Source organism: Amblyomma maculatum, chromosome 11 (assembly GCF_055883805.1).
Source record: "Amblyomma maculatum isolate TAMU_Amacu chromosome 11, ASM5588380v1, whole genome shotgun sequence".
Classification (NCBI taxonomy): domain Eukaryota; kingdom Metazoa; phylum Arthropoda; class Arachnida; order Ixodida; family Ixodidae; genus Amblyomma; species Amblyomma maculatum.
In genome coordinates, this window is record NC_139354.1 from 59,263,915 (window position 1) to 59,277,057 (window position 13,143).

General features: G+C 41.7%; 1 protein-coding gene across 1 annotated transcript in view; it reads right to left on the reverse strand.

Moving 5' to 3' along the window:
- The window catches only part of LOC146173903 (uncharacterized), a 51,922-nt gene that overhangs the window by 18,536 nt on the left and 20,243 nt on the right, over positions 1–13,143 (reverse strand). Inside the window, exons 7-9 of the mRNA XM_084585294.1 lie at positions 12,177–12,308; positions 10,625–10,770; positions 7,112–7,190 (exon numbers count right to left, since the gene is read on the reverse strand). Coding sequence (XP_084441420.1) covers positions 7,112–7,190; positions 10,625–10,770; positions 12,177–12,308 — 357 coding nt within the window. The remainder of the gene's footprint in view (positions 1–7,111; positions 7,191–10,624; positions 10,771–12,176; positions 12,309–13,143) is intronic.

The following is a 13,143-nucleotide window of genomic DNA, read 5'->3' on the forward strand; positions in this document are numbered from 1 at the left end:
TTTTAAACACAAAAAAAAATTATCGCACTCACTATATGCACTAAAGGCAAAACATATTTCCAGGCAAATAAAAATGTTAGCATAAATAGGAGACAACAAACCCGTCAGCTCCTCCAGTGATCGAAATTTTCATTTTGTAGAGACACGAGAAGTGCACGCCCAAACTGTGCTTATCCTGCTCGAACAGTGAGAATCAACCTGCCTGTGCCGTGTGCAAACAGCTGTTATCAAGAATGTGCTGTTTTTTTTTAACCCCTTTCGGAGCAGCATTCCGCCCCGAACAAGATACGACATGACTGCTATCCCGGATGTTTGTCCTTTCATCAAACATATAGCTCAGCTACGCTCCAAACGATGTCGACACCGGCAAGTTTAAAAGCAAGCATCGAGCGACGGTGCACGGTTGGGGAGCTTTGAGGCCCATACGTTATATTTTCTTTTTGGGGCACGTGTGCAGTTTATCAAGGTAATAAACGTTTACATGTGGTATTTTTATTTATTGATACTTTATTTGAAGGAGGCTACACATTTTTTCAGTTTTAAGATAAGGCCTTGCTTTCCGGCGTTCCAGAAATCGGACCAAATAATTATCATCAGATTCTAGCAAGGCTTAAGTACATATGCAGCAAAGCGCTTGATATAGAACTGTGTTATGGAAACCAAAAGCGAAGATGAAATCATTTACGAAAAGTAATCTCTTTCCGTTTATTTTGCCTCCAGCTTATACGTGATCTTATAAATGTATAAGCGTTCGAAAATATATTTGAATATCGAAGGTATATGCCACAAATTCTAGCTCAAGCTCAAGCATGCTCGTACGCGAACTTGGCGCAATTGCGTCAGAAACGAAAAGTAAATTTTCACACCTCAATAACCAAGCACTGTTAGAGCCCGTCATGATTGTTCCAGTAGGGCACATTTCCCTACCGGTAAAATGTAACAGCATATAATTCACGACCGAGTTACTGCTTATAAAATGAATGGGCTTCAGCCGGAATACACAAAGTGCATCTTTTCTGTTTCTTCGTTTTTAAAATATTTGGCGTTATAAAACCTGCGAACGTCGCTCTGACGCCTATGATAGGCCCGCAGATTTCAAAACTTGCTACCGGGAAAACAATTGTCTTCAGACATGTGTAGAATGTTCGCCATTTGCTTAATTCGGCGCAAATACTGCCAATCATCAAATACCTAACCCACCGTTGAATTGACAAATTAGCGCACAGATAGTCTCCAATCGAGTATAAATATTTATGCGTTCGTGTTGCACGAGGAACTACGCAAAATTCAAGCTTGGCGCCTACGACATCTTTAATTATACCTTCAAATGACAGTTTTGTTCATTAGAAATTTTAAATAAACGTTTTGTGGAACGATGTGTTTTCTACACAAACTATAGGCACTGAAATTTAAACTGAACAGTAATATCGTTTACAGAACGCACTGGTGTCATGAATGACACATGCTGCTTAACGTTTTAGGCAAGTTTAGTGCTCTGAGTATAGGAGAAGAAATTTGTTTTGCTATTTCACGTTTGTGCAGCTAGTTGAACTCATTGTTGTAGAAACATTGTGTCTCATTTTCTTCCTTTCATGTGGTGTGCATGGTGCAGCGCAATTTTTTCACCAGTTTGGAATAAATGTTATCCTAGTTCATTCAAAACAAAGTGAACATATAGAACTACATAGATATGTAACTACGATGCTGCCAAGTACATTTTCCTTTTGAGCCGCAATACGTCAAAGGCTCTAAAGCAGCAAAAGTCAGTTGTGTAGAATACGTTCGGTGTCATCTAGTTACAACTACAAATACACTTCGTGGAACCTATTTACTCCAAAAATATGAGCAAGGATTTTGAAAAGTACCGCAAATTCAAACTTTCGCGCGAATGCTAGAGCATACATTCGACTAACGCCAGCGTGGAAAAGCACCACGTCCGAGGTGTGAAGCACCAGGTCTGATGCTGGCGGCTGGCAATCGTCTCAAGTTCCGTGCACTGTACGGTCGCGTAATAACTCGCCTTGCGCATGTCATCAACTATTGCCAGCGCTAGTGATCTAACTGTGTAATTTTAAAAGATACATTTATTTTGGTGCTACTGCTAGAATTTTTTAAGTGAGTTGTAAATCAAAAACTCATAAGTAAAATTTTACAGCGTCTTATGAAAAAAAAAAATGGACTATCGCTTGCAGTACGATGGTTTCAAGTTAGGTTTTGTAAAATGAAGGCAGAGTACTCGCATAACTGCTCTTTCTAGCTTAGTGAAGCCTTCGCTTCAATTGTAAATTGCTTTATAAGAAAACAAAGGCGCAGTATCTGTCAAGGTTAGTTACGCAAAGAGTGCTTTACCTTGCGTAGTGAATCTTTTACTTCATAAAGTCGGCAGATGCCCTTAAAAAGAGGCGCTTTATCCAAAAGCGAGTGGCTGATCTTCATGACGCAGCACTCTTCATGATCTTCATGACGCAGCACTCGGCAAACAAATTAATGCGCGCTGAAGCTTCCTTCATGGGCCACACCAAAGGGCGGATTAACAGCGATGAGGGCCCGGTTCGAAAAAACCAATAATGGCCCCTATATGTCCCTAACACCCTACCCTGCCCCATGTTGTGATTTTTGAGATATCACGTGTTTTATAATTTCCTATCGGGATAGCACATGCCGCATTTACTCGAACAATCGGCGGACTGTTTATGAACATCGCCTGAGCATATACTTTCTCGCAGAGCCCACGTACAGAATAACGCCTACACTGAGCTGTTCTAGAAAATCACAGGACACAAAATATTTCCTTCAAGAACCAGAACGCTAATTAATAAAAAAATTAATTTTTTGAGTTGTTACTTGCGTCGCTAATTCGATTTCGCAGGACGATTGGCTGCGTGTGAGCACCGATGAACTAGAGATGGTTCTTATTCATAAGCTGTTCCAAAATTCTTGTCACAAATAAGCTAATTCCTCCCAATTTGTGAATTCCTCCAGCAAGAAGAATTGAAGCTCGCCTAATTCAATGTTTTTTTACATAAACCGCGATACTATGTTCTATATGCTCACCTAAAGTGGGCATATAGAACATGTTTACTGCTCCGAACACAGTCACAAATGTGGGCGCTAAATCTTTTCAAAATAGTGGAGCCTGTACCAAATTGACTTCGCTACTGAATTGGCACAGAAATAATATTTAGCCACGCTCAACTGATCAGTAACATATATTTACATTTTGTGCGTATTGCCCACACATACATATAGTATGTTCACATTTTACACATAATTTCCACTTTTAAAACAGAACGAAGCTATTTTGCATGTCACATACCCTTTCTGATTTCTTATTCCCAGAATAAAATTACATTTTACGATGTAACGCGATCAGCTCTTTACACATATAAGCCGCCTATACCGTGGATGGCGGTTGGAAGAAAATAGGATAGATATTTAAAAGGACACTTAATATCCACCTTTAGGTTAGGATATGACAGCGTTATTGACTGCTGCTTGCTGGCTTCTCATGAAGATCCTCATTCTCGCACATTCACTTTGCTTTAAAATACGGTGAATACTTAAGCCGTGCTTCCGCATCTACAAGGCGAAGCTTCAGCCTGCTAATAATTATTTAACAGGAACAATACATGTTTACGCAATGAAGAGCATAAAAGTTTCAATCTTTCACCGAAGTACAATATTTAAGGCGAAAGTTTTCCTTGGCTCAAGCGCCGTGTAGACCAAGTGGGATCAGAAAAGGTCCTTCGCCCTAGCACTTAAAATATTGTCGTCTCTGCCGGGAATCGAACCATTATCTCTTTAACCTTAGACAAGAGCGCAATCTCTTGCAACACGTCGGGCTCGTGAGAAGCAGACCGTAATTCTTTCTATCTAGCGTAAAGATGATAGCAGCGATTGCAATGACGCCGAATTTAGTTAGTGATCATGATAATATTAAGAAGCGAATATGGCAGTCGGGATGACAATGAAGATAGAGCTAGTGATAATGGTGGTAACGACTACAGTAATGATCCAGACAAAGATAATGATAATAACAATGACAATGATGATGCTGTTAATTATACAATCCAGCCGAGTGATTTTGCGCCATTTCTGCTCCTAAGGAGTTTGAAGTGCAGTCACGGGTATTTTATTGGTATAACATGTCTACTTTTTTCATTCCATTTTTAAACAAGTGAATACAGGTATTTACGTTTCCATATGTGTTTTCGAGCCTTTATATTGAAGAGTTTCATAATGAGGTCTTCAACGTTTTTCCGCTCGAGAATCTAGCGTCTCCACTCACAGCAGCGGCAAATTTCTCACGTGACTGTCAGCTATGAGCAGTCATTTTCTCTAACTAATAAATTATCCATTTTGTCACAGCCTGCACTACTTACACTCATATAAATAAAACACATAACTTACCTCAACTGCAGTAATGACAGAGATCAGTTGGTTTATCAGTGGGTACGAGCGCACACCAAACTGAAACTTAGCTAGAACTCATTAATTCCACTTTACCACATACTGAGACCCTCGACTTCTAACTGGTAGGCATCCAGAACCTGTTATTACTGTTGAGTTTCAGCAGCGATCAGGTTGGAACAACTGAAATTGGGTAGAACCACCTAAAACCATTTTGGTTTTTTTTTTTTAATTTTTTGGGGACGAATTTGATTTTCTTTGTGCCGGCGAAATATGAGGCTGGCTGTGGGATTAAACTTGAGGTGCGACGAACAGCGCTTGAAGCATCTGAAATTGCAACATTTTATAAGCTCTAATTCAATCACGGGAATTAGAAAAATTATTTGGCTATTTATACGACCAAATCTCGAAACACAACATTTTTTCGCTCTCGGGGGGCCCCTAAAAACGGAAAGCCCGGTTCATTTGAACCCTTTGAGCCCTGGTAAATACGACCCTGGCCCCACCCCGCTTTCCGCTCGCAGTTTCACATTAACGAGAATCGGTCGATGCCATTGCCAGCATAGGGCTCCTTTTAAAACAAAAAAATGTCTTTTGTTTCCTAAGTTGTATCTCACTACTGCCCTCTATGCTACATCAGCTGCGCGTAACTTTTTCTGCCTCGGCCTGTTGATGAACGGCATCGGAACATGTTCGTGGTATTTTATTTTCGGCGACAAATTGTTAAATGCATTAAGACCTTTGCTTCACAAAATTTACTTCAGTTCTCTGCATCGTGTAGCGAAAGATGTGGATGTCTATTGAGGTATACGAGCGAATTGTCGACGTTCGGTGCTGAGATAGAGTAAACCTCTTAAAAAGTTTTCACTCTACGATAAAAATGGTGTCCCGCGTATTGCTTATTCACGGTATACTGTTCCGGGCCTACTGTAGTGATCGCTGTACGACGCGCTTAAGGCAGAAGTGGATCCGGACTCAAGTTTTAATATTAGGGCAAACAGTTTTCGCTCCTTTAGGGTTTTGCGTCAAATAATAGACGTCCATATTTATTTTGTTTATTTCATGCAGCCGCACATTTCTTTCTCGACGTCTGAACCTCAATTCTTGTAACCGCGGTGCTCCTTTTTTTCACGAAGTTCTACGATGATTTTCCGCAGTGGCATCTCCAGCCTCTCAATCCTTTGCTCTAGTCTCTGCAAGAATTGGAGGAAATAGCCAGTAAGTGCCCACATAGATACTTTTCCTTCTTTTATACTACTATAGTACGTTCTTGACACGAATGAAATGCGTTCGGAAACATTAAACAATGAAGCCGTGCATAAGAAGACAGATATGTTCGTGCCTTGAGTAAGTCTGTCAGGTATACATCGCATGTTGCGCAGTTTAAGCGATGATTCTATCTTTTTGCCTGCAGTCAAGCAGAACATATGGCTTACTATGTAACTTTGGGTAAGAAAAAGTGTTCAAAAAAAACAAAAACAAAAAAAGATAATTTATGCAGTGGACATGGCATAAAAGCGGGCAGCCTTGCAAAACTCATACTAACAAGAAATTGCATTCTCAACGTCGCTCATTAACAAAAAAGCGCCTGCACAGATTACCTTGCGCATTACGAGAGCGCTTTAGAATTAATTATTTGTTTATAAAATTTAGTAATAGTTTTTTTATGACAGCAGGGATCCAGATTTCAACAACATTGACTAATGGAGAAAAATATACTTCAACCTCCATGCGCCTCTCGCGTACCACAATGAGGCTTTCCCTGGCGCGATAAAATATTCGACATAAAGTACATAAGAAATTTCTCGAAAAGCTAATTTTTAAGTGAAACTTTGCATTACCGCATATCTTTAGGGTGCATTTTTATGGTGCGATCTCAAGATTGCACCCTAAAAATGAGCGCCTTTTTTAGACCATATCTTTGGATGCTGGTAGTATGCATGGCCCTTTGGATTTTTGTAACAGACGTAATTAGACTGCGTTCGTAAAGCAAAAGCTCTGAAGCCATGGAGGAAGGAAACAACTTAGGAGAGGCCCTTGCCATTCCCAATGCATTGGAGAAAGTGTGGCGGAAGTGACGTCAAAATTTAAGGTTAGCCAAGTCGGGCCATTAGCAACGGCGGCGCTGTTGCTATGAAAACTCGGGCCACTAGCAACAGCGTTGCTAAGGTCCCTAGGTACGTGAGCGTCTCGGAGAAAGGGTAAAGGAGAAGGAGAGACGTTGCAGCGTCCGGTCGCGGCGCGGCAGCGCCGGCTTCAAAAAAATGACGTCAGGGCCTCTCCTAAGCTTTCCTTCCTCAATGTCTGAAGCCAAGATTCCTCTGCGCAGGAAAAAATTTGATATTATTCAGCAATATTCAATACTGGCATCACTTTATACGCCATAGTATCAGACAACATTCTAAGTTTGCGAAAGAAAATAAAGTTATGATTCATTTCAGGCAAGCATAGAAAAAAACGAGTGTTTTATCGCCCGAACCAGAGAAATGATGTCAACGACATCCAAAAGTTAACGTCGTTGTAAGACGGGAACTTAGCTTCATCTTGTAATGATTCAATAATACTCATTGCTAAAGAATTTTTAAACAAAAACGTCGCCATACCTAGCCTGTTCTGGAATTTGGAGCGGAAAATTAGCTTGATTTTGCTTTAAACGTACAGAACTTCACCACTTCTAGTGAACAAGAAAACCATTGCTCACCATTATAGTTTCTTTAAGCATCTGAACTTCTTGTTCGATGTGCTCGCGTCTTTGAAACTCTTCCTCTTTCGTAGTGGTGCTGGAGAGGAAGAAGATAAAAGTAGCGAATTTCTCACGATACTCTGCTCTCGGGGAATTATTTTATTACTGCATGCAGTGGTCTGATACATTAAAATCACTCAGGTCGTCAGGGTTACTTAGGAAATAATCAGCTTACGTGGCGACTAATTGGAAATAGATAGCGGCATTTCAGTTTTATTGGAGTGAAATGAGGACTGAGGGACTGTTGCAAGTGAGCAGTCAGAGAAATCACAAGGCTTTGGGTCCCACATTTGCGATCATCGCTGATTGCACAAGCAGAAAGCAAAAACTATCTGCAAGTTTCGTTTAATTACATTGTTGACTGCCAAATGAACTAATAATCTAATGACATTCTGGGGCCGCTTCAAAGCGTTAGCTATACCTCACTGAATGACAATGAACTATAACAGAGGATTAGTTGGAGCAGAAATAGAAGACAGGTAATAGATAGATATAGGTTACGGTTTCTTATTATGATACCCTAGGTGGCTATCGCGCCTCTACGTCTTTACATGCGGTTCGTTGCTGTTCCCTATTCCTGAGTCCGGTGACACTGGCTCATCATTTACGTCAATCGACTTCTGGACCCGAGAAAGTGGTTAACGTACTGCTTCGGCTTGCTAAAAACATTCGGTGGCCAATATTTCGGCATTAGTGTAAGCGGCGAGCTTCAATGCCGACACATTGAGATATCAATCCCTACTATCTAAACTGATATTTTCTTGAAAAAGCGATGCTTCCTGAAAAACGAGAAACGACGCTTGGGAAATGATGATGACACAATGATATTTACAAAGAATTGTCAAGGTTGCGCCATCCCTAACGGAATGTTGTCTCATGTCATGAACTGCATTTGTTTCTAAAAAGGATTTCTTTTCTAATATGCTACATTCCTATCTGCACTAGCAAATATATCCACTATATAGGTATAATTGTCTTGTAATGCCTTATTAAAAAGAATTAAAAATGATTCCCAGAGAAGCGACCTTTATTTCTTCACGACGAACTGCAGACGTATAGACGAAGATGCCATGAGTAGATTTTTTTTATTCAACGTAATGTAAATAAAAAAATAACCGTGGGGATAATTGATCAGGAAATGTAAGAAAAGAAACGTAGAATTGTTTCTATGCTTCTCATATTACGAGAACGAGGTCACCTTGTTTCGTGTAGTTAGGTGAAATAAGAAACATTTGTTAGCAATTTATCATCGTTTCTCGGCCAGCTCCATCTAACACTTCGCTGACAGATCGTCCGCCTCACATCTACGTCTTTCTTGCTGCACTGTGGTAGTAGAAGCGGTACAGTGTTTTTAGAGAGTCAGCTCTACTACGTTAATTTTAGAATTTATTCATTCATAACTTATTATTCACAAGGATGACCTGAGGCGAGGAGGGGAAGGGGGTGTTTGAGGGCTCCAGACTGCGACATGAAGTCCTGGACCTAGTACTTCATGAGTTACAAAGAGTTACATGAGTTACAAGTTGCGCCACGTTCTGGTGCGCAGCATATTGTTTCATCTCACGCTGTGCAGCAAATATCAAATTATTCACCGTCGTGGCCAGGCACGACGCCAGCACTGTGGTCTCGCCGCAGCTGATCACATTTCGCGCAAAACAGCAACACAATATCGCGTTGTGCTATAAACATCGTCGGTTTCATCAAGTTCCAACTAAGAGACACTCTCGAGCGGCGCACTGATCATCATCGTCTATATGAATTTCCATCTACTGCACTTCTTCATTTCACTACTGTAAATAGACATAAACCATTTCGTCTAAGATAAAGACCACATCCGTGCATCACCGGCTGCCGAGACCATGTATCAGCGAGGAGGCAAACTGGTCTGTTGCCGAGAACCTTACCAAGCGCGGAAGCGAGAAAAATTCGAAGCGGCAGCAGCGACTGGGGAGCGGCTCACGGATAACTCTCGTGAAACTTGGTTCAAGGATATCTGTACCCCTAAACGATTTATGCATAGCGTTTTCCTACAGCTACTTCAATAACAAGGACGACAAGAATTTGCTCGCGGTATAGAGAGCTTGCATGAAGAGACGCATGCTGCGTAATCCGCCATGTGTTGTCAGCGGCAGCGGGCGGTGCGCAGCGCAGCCAGGCTGAATTACAGTGGCTAGAATTGAGCAAGTGCTTTGTGCCCAAAATTTCGGACGCTCTATGAAGAAATGCAAAGCAGTGCGAGGCAGACCTGTTCAATCTACGCGCGAACGACTGACTGCACTATGCGCCTGAACCTGGCTATAGCGCCGACATTCATGATTTCTCTCTCTCTGGCCAGTAGTGTTTGATACCTTTCCGGATTGGCGTCCATCTCGCGTTTGTTTGCCAGTGCGAGCCATTCGCGTCGGCGTCGCTAGAGACATCCTTTAGCTTCTCGCATTCGTGCAGACGTATTTTTAGATTCGTGAAGAACCCGCAGTCAGCCTGTCTGATCTCGCCAGCATCGTCTGCGCGCACCATGCGACCACGTAGATGAGGCTAGTGTGGCAGTGCCGTGGTGCGTCGTCTGCTGTCAACGACACCATCATGGCAAATTGCCCAGCATGCATTCCTTCATATGCGACCACGTAGATGAGGCTAGTGTGGCAGTGCCGTGGTGCGTCGTCTGCTGTCAACGACATCATCATGGCAAATTGCCCAGCATGCATCGCTTCATATGCAACCACGTAGATGAGGCTAGTGTGGCAGTGCCGTGGTGCGTCGTCTGCTGTCAACGACATCATCATGGCAAATTGCCCAGCATGCATCGCTTCATATGCGACCACGTAGATGAGGCTAGTGTGGCAGTGCCGTGGTGCGTCGTCTGCTGTCAACGACATCATCATGGCAAATTGCCCAGCATGCATCGCTTCATGCAAGCTCCCTATACTAGCCTACGGATTTCAGCTTTCGCACTAGATCCAACCACATGCCACCGTTTGTATCCAAAACCACGGCCTCCCAATTTCACATACCGTGCTCTCTACCGACTGTGCTGTGGCGGCGGCTGTTCCATCTTTCACTAAAATAACTGTGTTGCGTGTAATCTATCGTTGAGGGCATCCAGCAGCGTCACCCTCATTCATACTAGAGCACGTGAAATGTCGGCTCCTACTGGATGGAAGATAAAGAACTCGGCAAAACGAGGAGGGTGGCAGCCTCGTGATAGTCCGCTTAAGCTTATAGGTTATATCAAGCCTACCTTTTTCGAGACTGTCCTTATTCTAATCAAGAAACAATGAGGTGAAAACTGAGGGCAAGTTATGACTTACCTATTCAAGTGCCTAACTGAATGATTACAACTTTATTTGACATTGATCAATACAGAACAATCGTCTATGTTTTCCTTATTCTCAGCGCTTCTTGCTACGGATACCTCACAAACTTTGTTTTATTATAATCATTTCATCTCAACATGCAAGTTTTACTCCTTACCCTTGTGTCCGATGCTGCCCCTCTTCTTTCGGTTTTTGGTCATCCCAACAGCTTTCGTGACGCTCCGTACTCTTGCCATTAGCTGTAGTCACTGCTCCACATTCTCGGGAAGGCGGGCCACGCTTAGTGCACTGAGCGACGTGGCCCTGTTTCATGGTAAATACGCTGTAACTTATGTCTGCTTGTAAAATCAATTTAGTGAACAAATATCACAACATAGCGGAATAATGTGACCAGCAGGAATCTAGGAATCCATGTACATTTAGTTTTCAGTCATAATTTATTTTCTTGGTAAACAGTGCTACTATCAGTTTAAATGGAAAAGGGATGTCGAACAATAGTTGTAGCGAAGTCTTCAGAAGAAGTAAAGTCCTTCTCCGTGTTCCCACTGCACCATTGCACTTCCTGCACTCCTGCATACCCTATGCATAGAAGGTACAAAATATTGGTCGACGATCCCGGCACTCCATAATGCAAAATTGGAATGTAGTTCTTCAGTTGTTTTAGTCTTGCAATATGCTGATGTAAATAAATGTTTTGTGATACGTTTTTTATTTGCGCAATTGGAATCTGCACTGCAGTTTTTACACATAATTATCCTTCCTTTCAATGACAAGTATTTCTTTTCTGGTTACTGATTAGTGGAAGAGAAACGCCGGCATGACATTTGCATATGGCCCTTTCTTGGCTCCACGACATCTCCTCGCGCGGTACGTGCGTGATCTGGCAGCGTTTCTCTTGTTTGTGAACGTATTTCACCACGAAAAAAAAAAGAAATAGGGCACATACAAGCTCAGCTTTCAGCGTAGCGTGAATAATGGCGCACTGACAAGCATTTGAGCAAAGGTAGCTATAAAAGGTGAAACAGTGTTATCCAAAGTATGTCTTTTTTATTAACGATGCCGGGGAGACTTAGCAGGCGGCTTAAAAAGGTCCATGTGAGCACTTATTTGGCGAGCATCTCTGCCAGTGAGTTAAAAGCTCTTACGATGGTAGTCGAATAGCCTGTGCTTTACTTCACTAATGTTTACATATACTGAGGCATACGAAAGAAGTATAAAATCAGTTAAGGCAAACATTCAGATTGCGCTTTCATTCAGCCTGAAATGTGACAGGTAGTTTCAATTGGTTGCTGGTAAATTAATCGGAGAAACAAAGGCAAGCTAAAGCAGAGAACAGGACGCTCTATTGCTGGTTCAAGTTCTCACACCTGAACGTATCACCCTCAGCTACACCTGTAGCATGTGGCACCTGGTATTCACTAACGTTACATATTACTTTGTCGCGTGTGATATTTTCGGTGTACTTAGCAATTCTGTTATATATTCCTTAATTTGTAGTGTTCGATAAAAATACGCGTTAGCAATCTTTGTTTATTGTTTCTACGTATTCGCGCAAAATTTGATAATTTGTCATAGATTTTGTTAAGGACTTGGGTGTTAATAAATTGCTTTGGCAATATAATACAGGATGGCTCTCGTTCAGCTTGAATAATCATGGCGTCTTACAGGTTTTACGCCTTGTACGAAAAAACAAAATTATTTATTCTTACTATGATGTCTTCCATACTCCATTCTTCAAAGCAGTAGTCGCACGTCTGTGAAGCTGGTTCGGCTTCTTTGTTTGCTGGCGTCACAGCACCGGCTTCACAAGAGTGAGAGTATTCAACGTTGGTGGCCCACTTCTGAATATAGTAGCAAAACAAAGAGAATAATCGCTTGAATAACTAAAACGCTGACACAGACGAATACGATGAACGTATTCAGATGAAATAAAATTTTTTCCGAACTTGAAAATCTTTCAGTGGAACTTGAGCTCGCGCGAATAATCCTCAGATAGTCAACAGGGGCGAGTAGCGGCTTTCGTACTGCCGGAAAAGATAAGATCCGAAAAGTACAGCTTTACCTATAGAACTGTATGGAAACGTTCACAGAGTAATGAATATTCTACGTGGGCAGCTCATAGGATCACCGTGAGAAGTCTTAAAAACTGCATTCTAGGTATCACCACAGTTCAGAACTTTGCAATCAGTTTTGCTATCGTGAAACATATTTGACACGCATGCTTGCTGATAATTTATTTGGTTCAGCGATTAGGATGCAATTGATGATTTCAATGTTGATATGAAATTGGTAATGTGAAGTAATACTTCAGTATTGGTACCCTAAAACTGAATTTATCATTTTCGCATTTTTCACTAAATAATGAACACAGAAACTGAGAGCTTAGTGCAAAGTTGAGAATAGTAAAAAAATGTTTTCACGCAAGATGCCGCATACTGGGAGCGCCCTCTTTAACATTATTTGTCACAACATAGAAAGCGTTGGTGTCTATTGAGCTAATGTAGCCAATGAAAGCTTCTCGGTTGAAGAGGGGCTAGCCAGATTTTCAGGGTAAGAAATGGCATAGTTGTAATTGAATGGCAACTTTCGAGCGGAATGCTTCCAGGTCAGCATACTTTAATGACAGTTGAAGTGTGTCGAGGACTGTCGGAAACAGTACGGGAAGGAAACGTCACA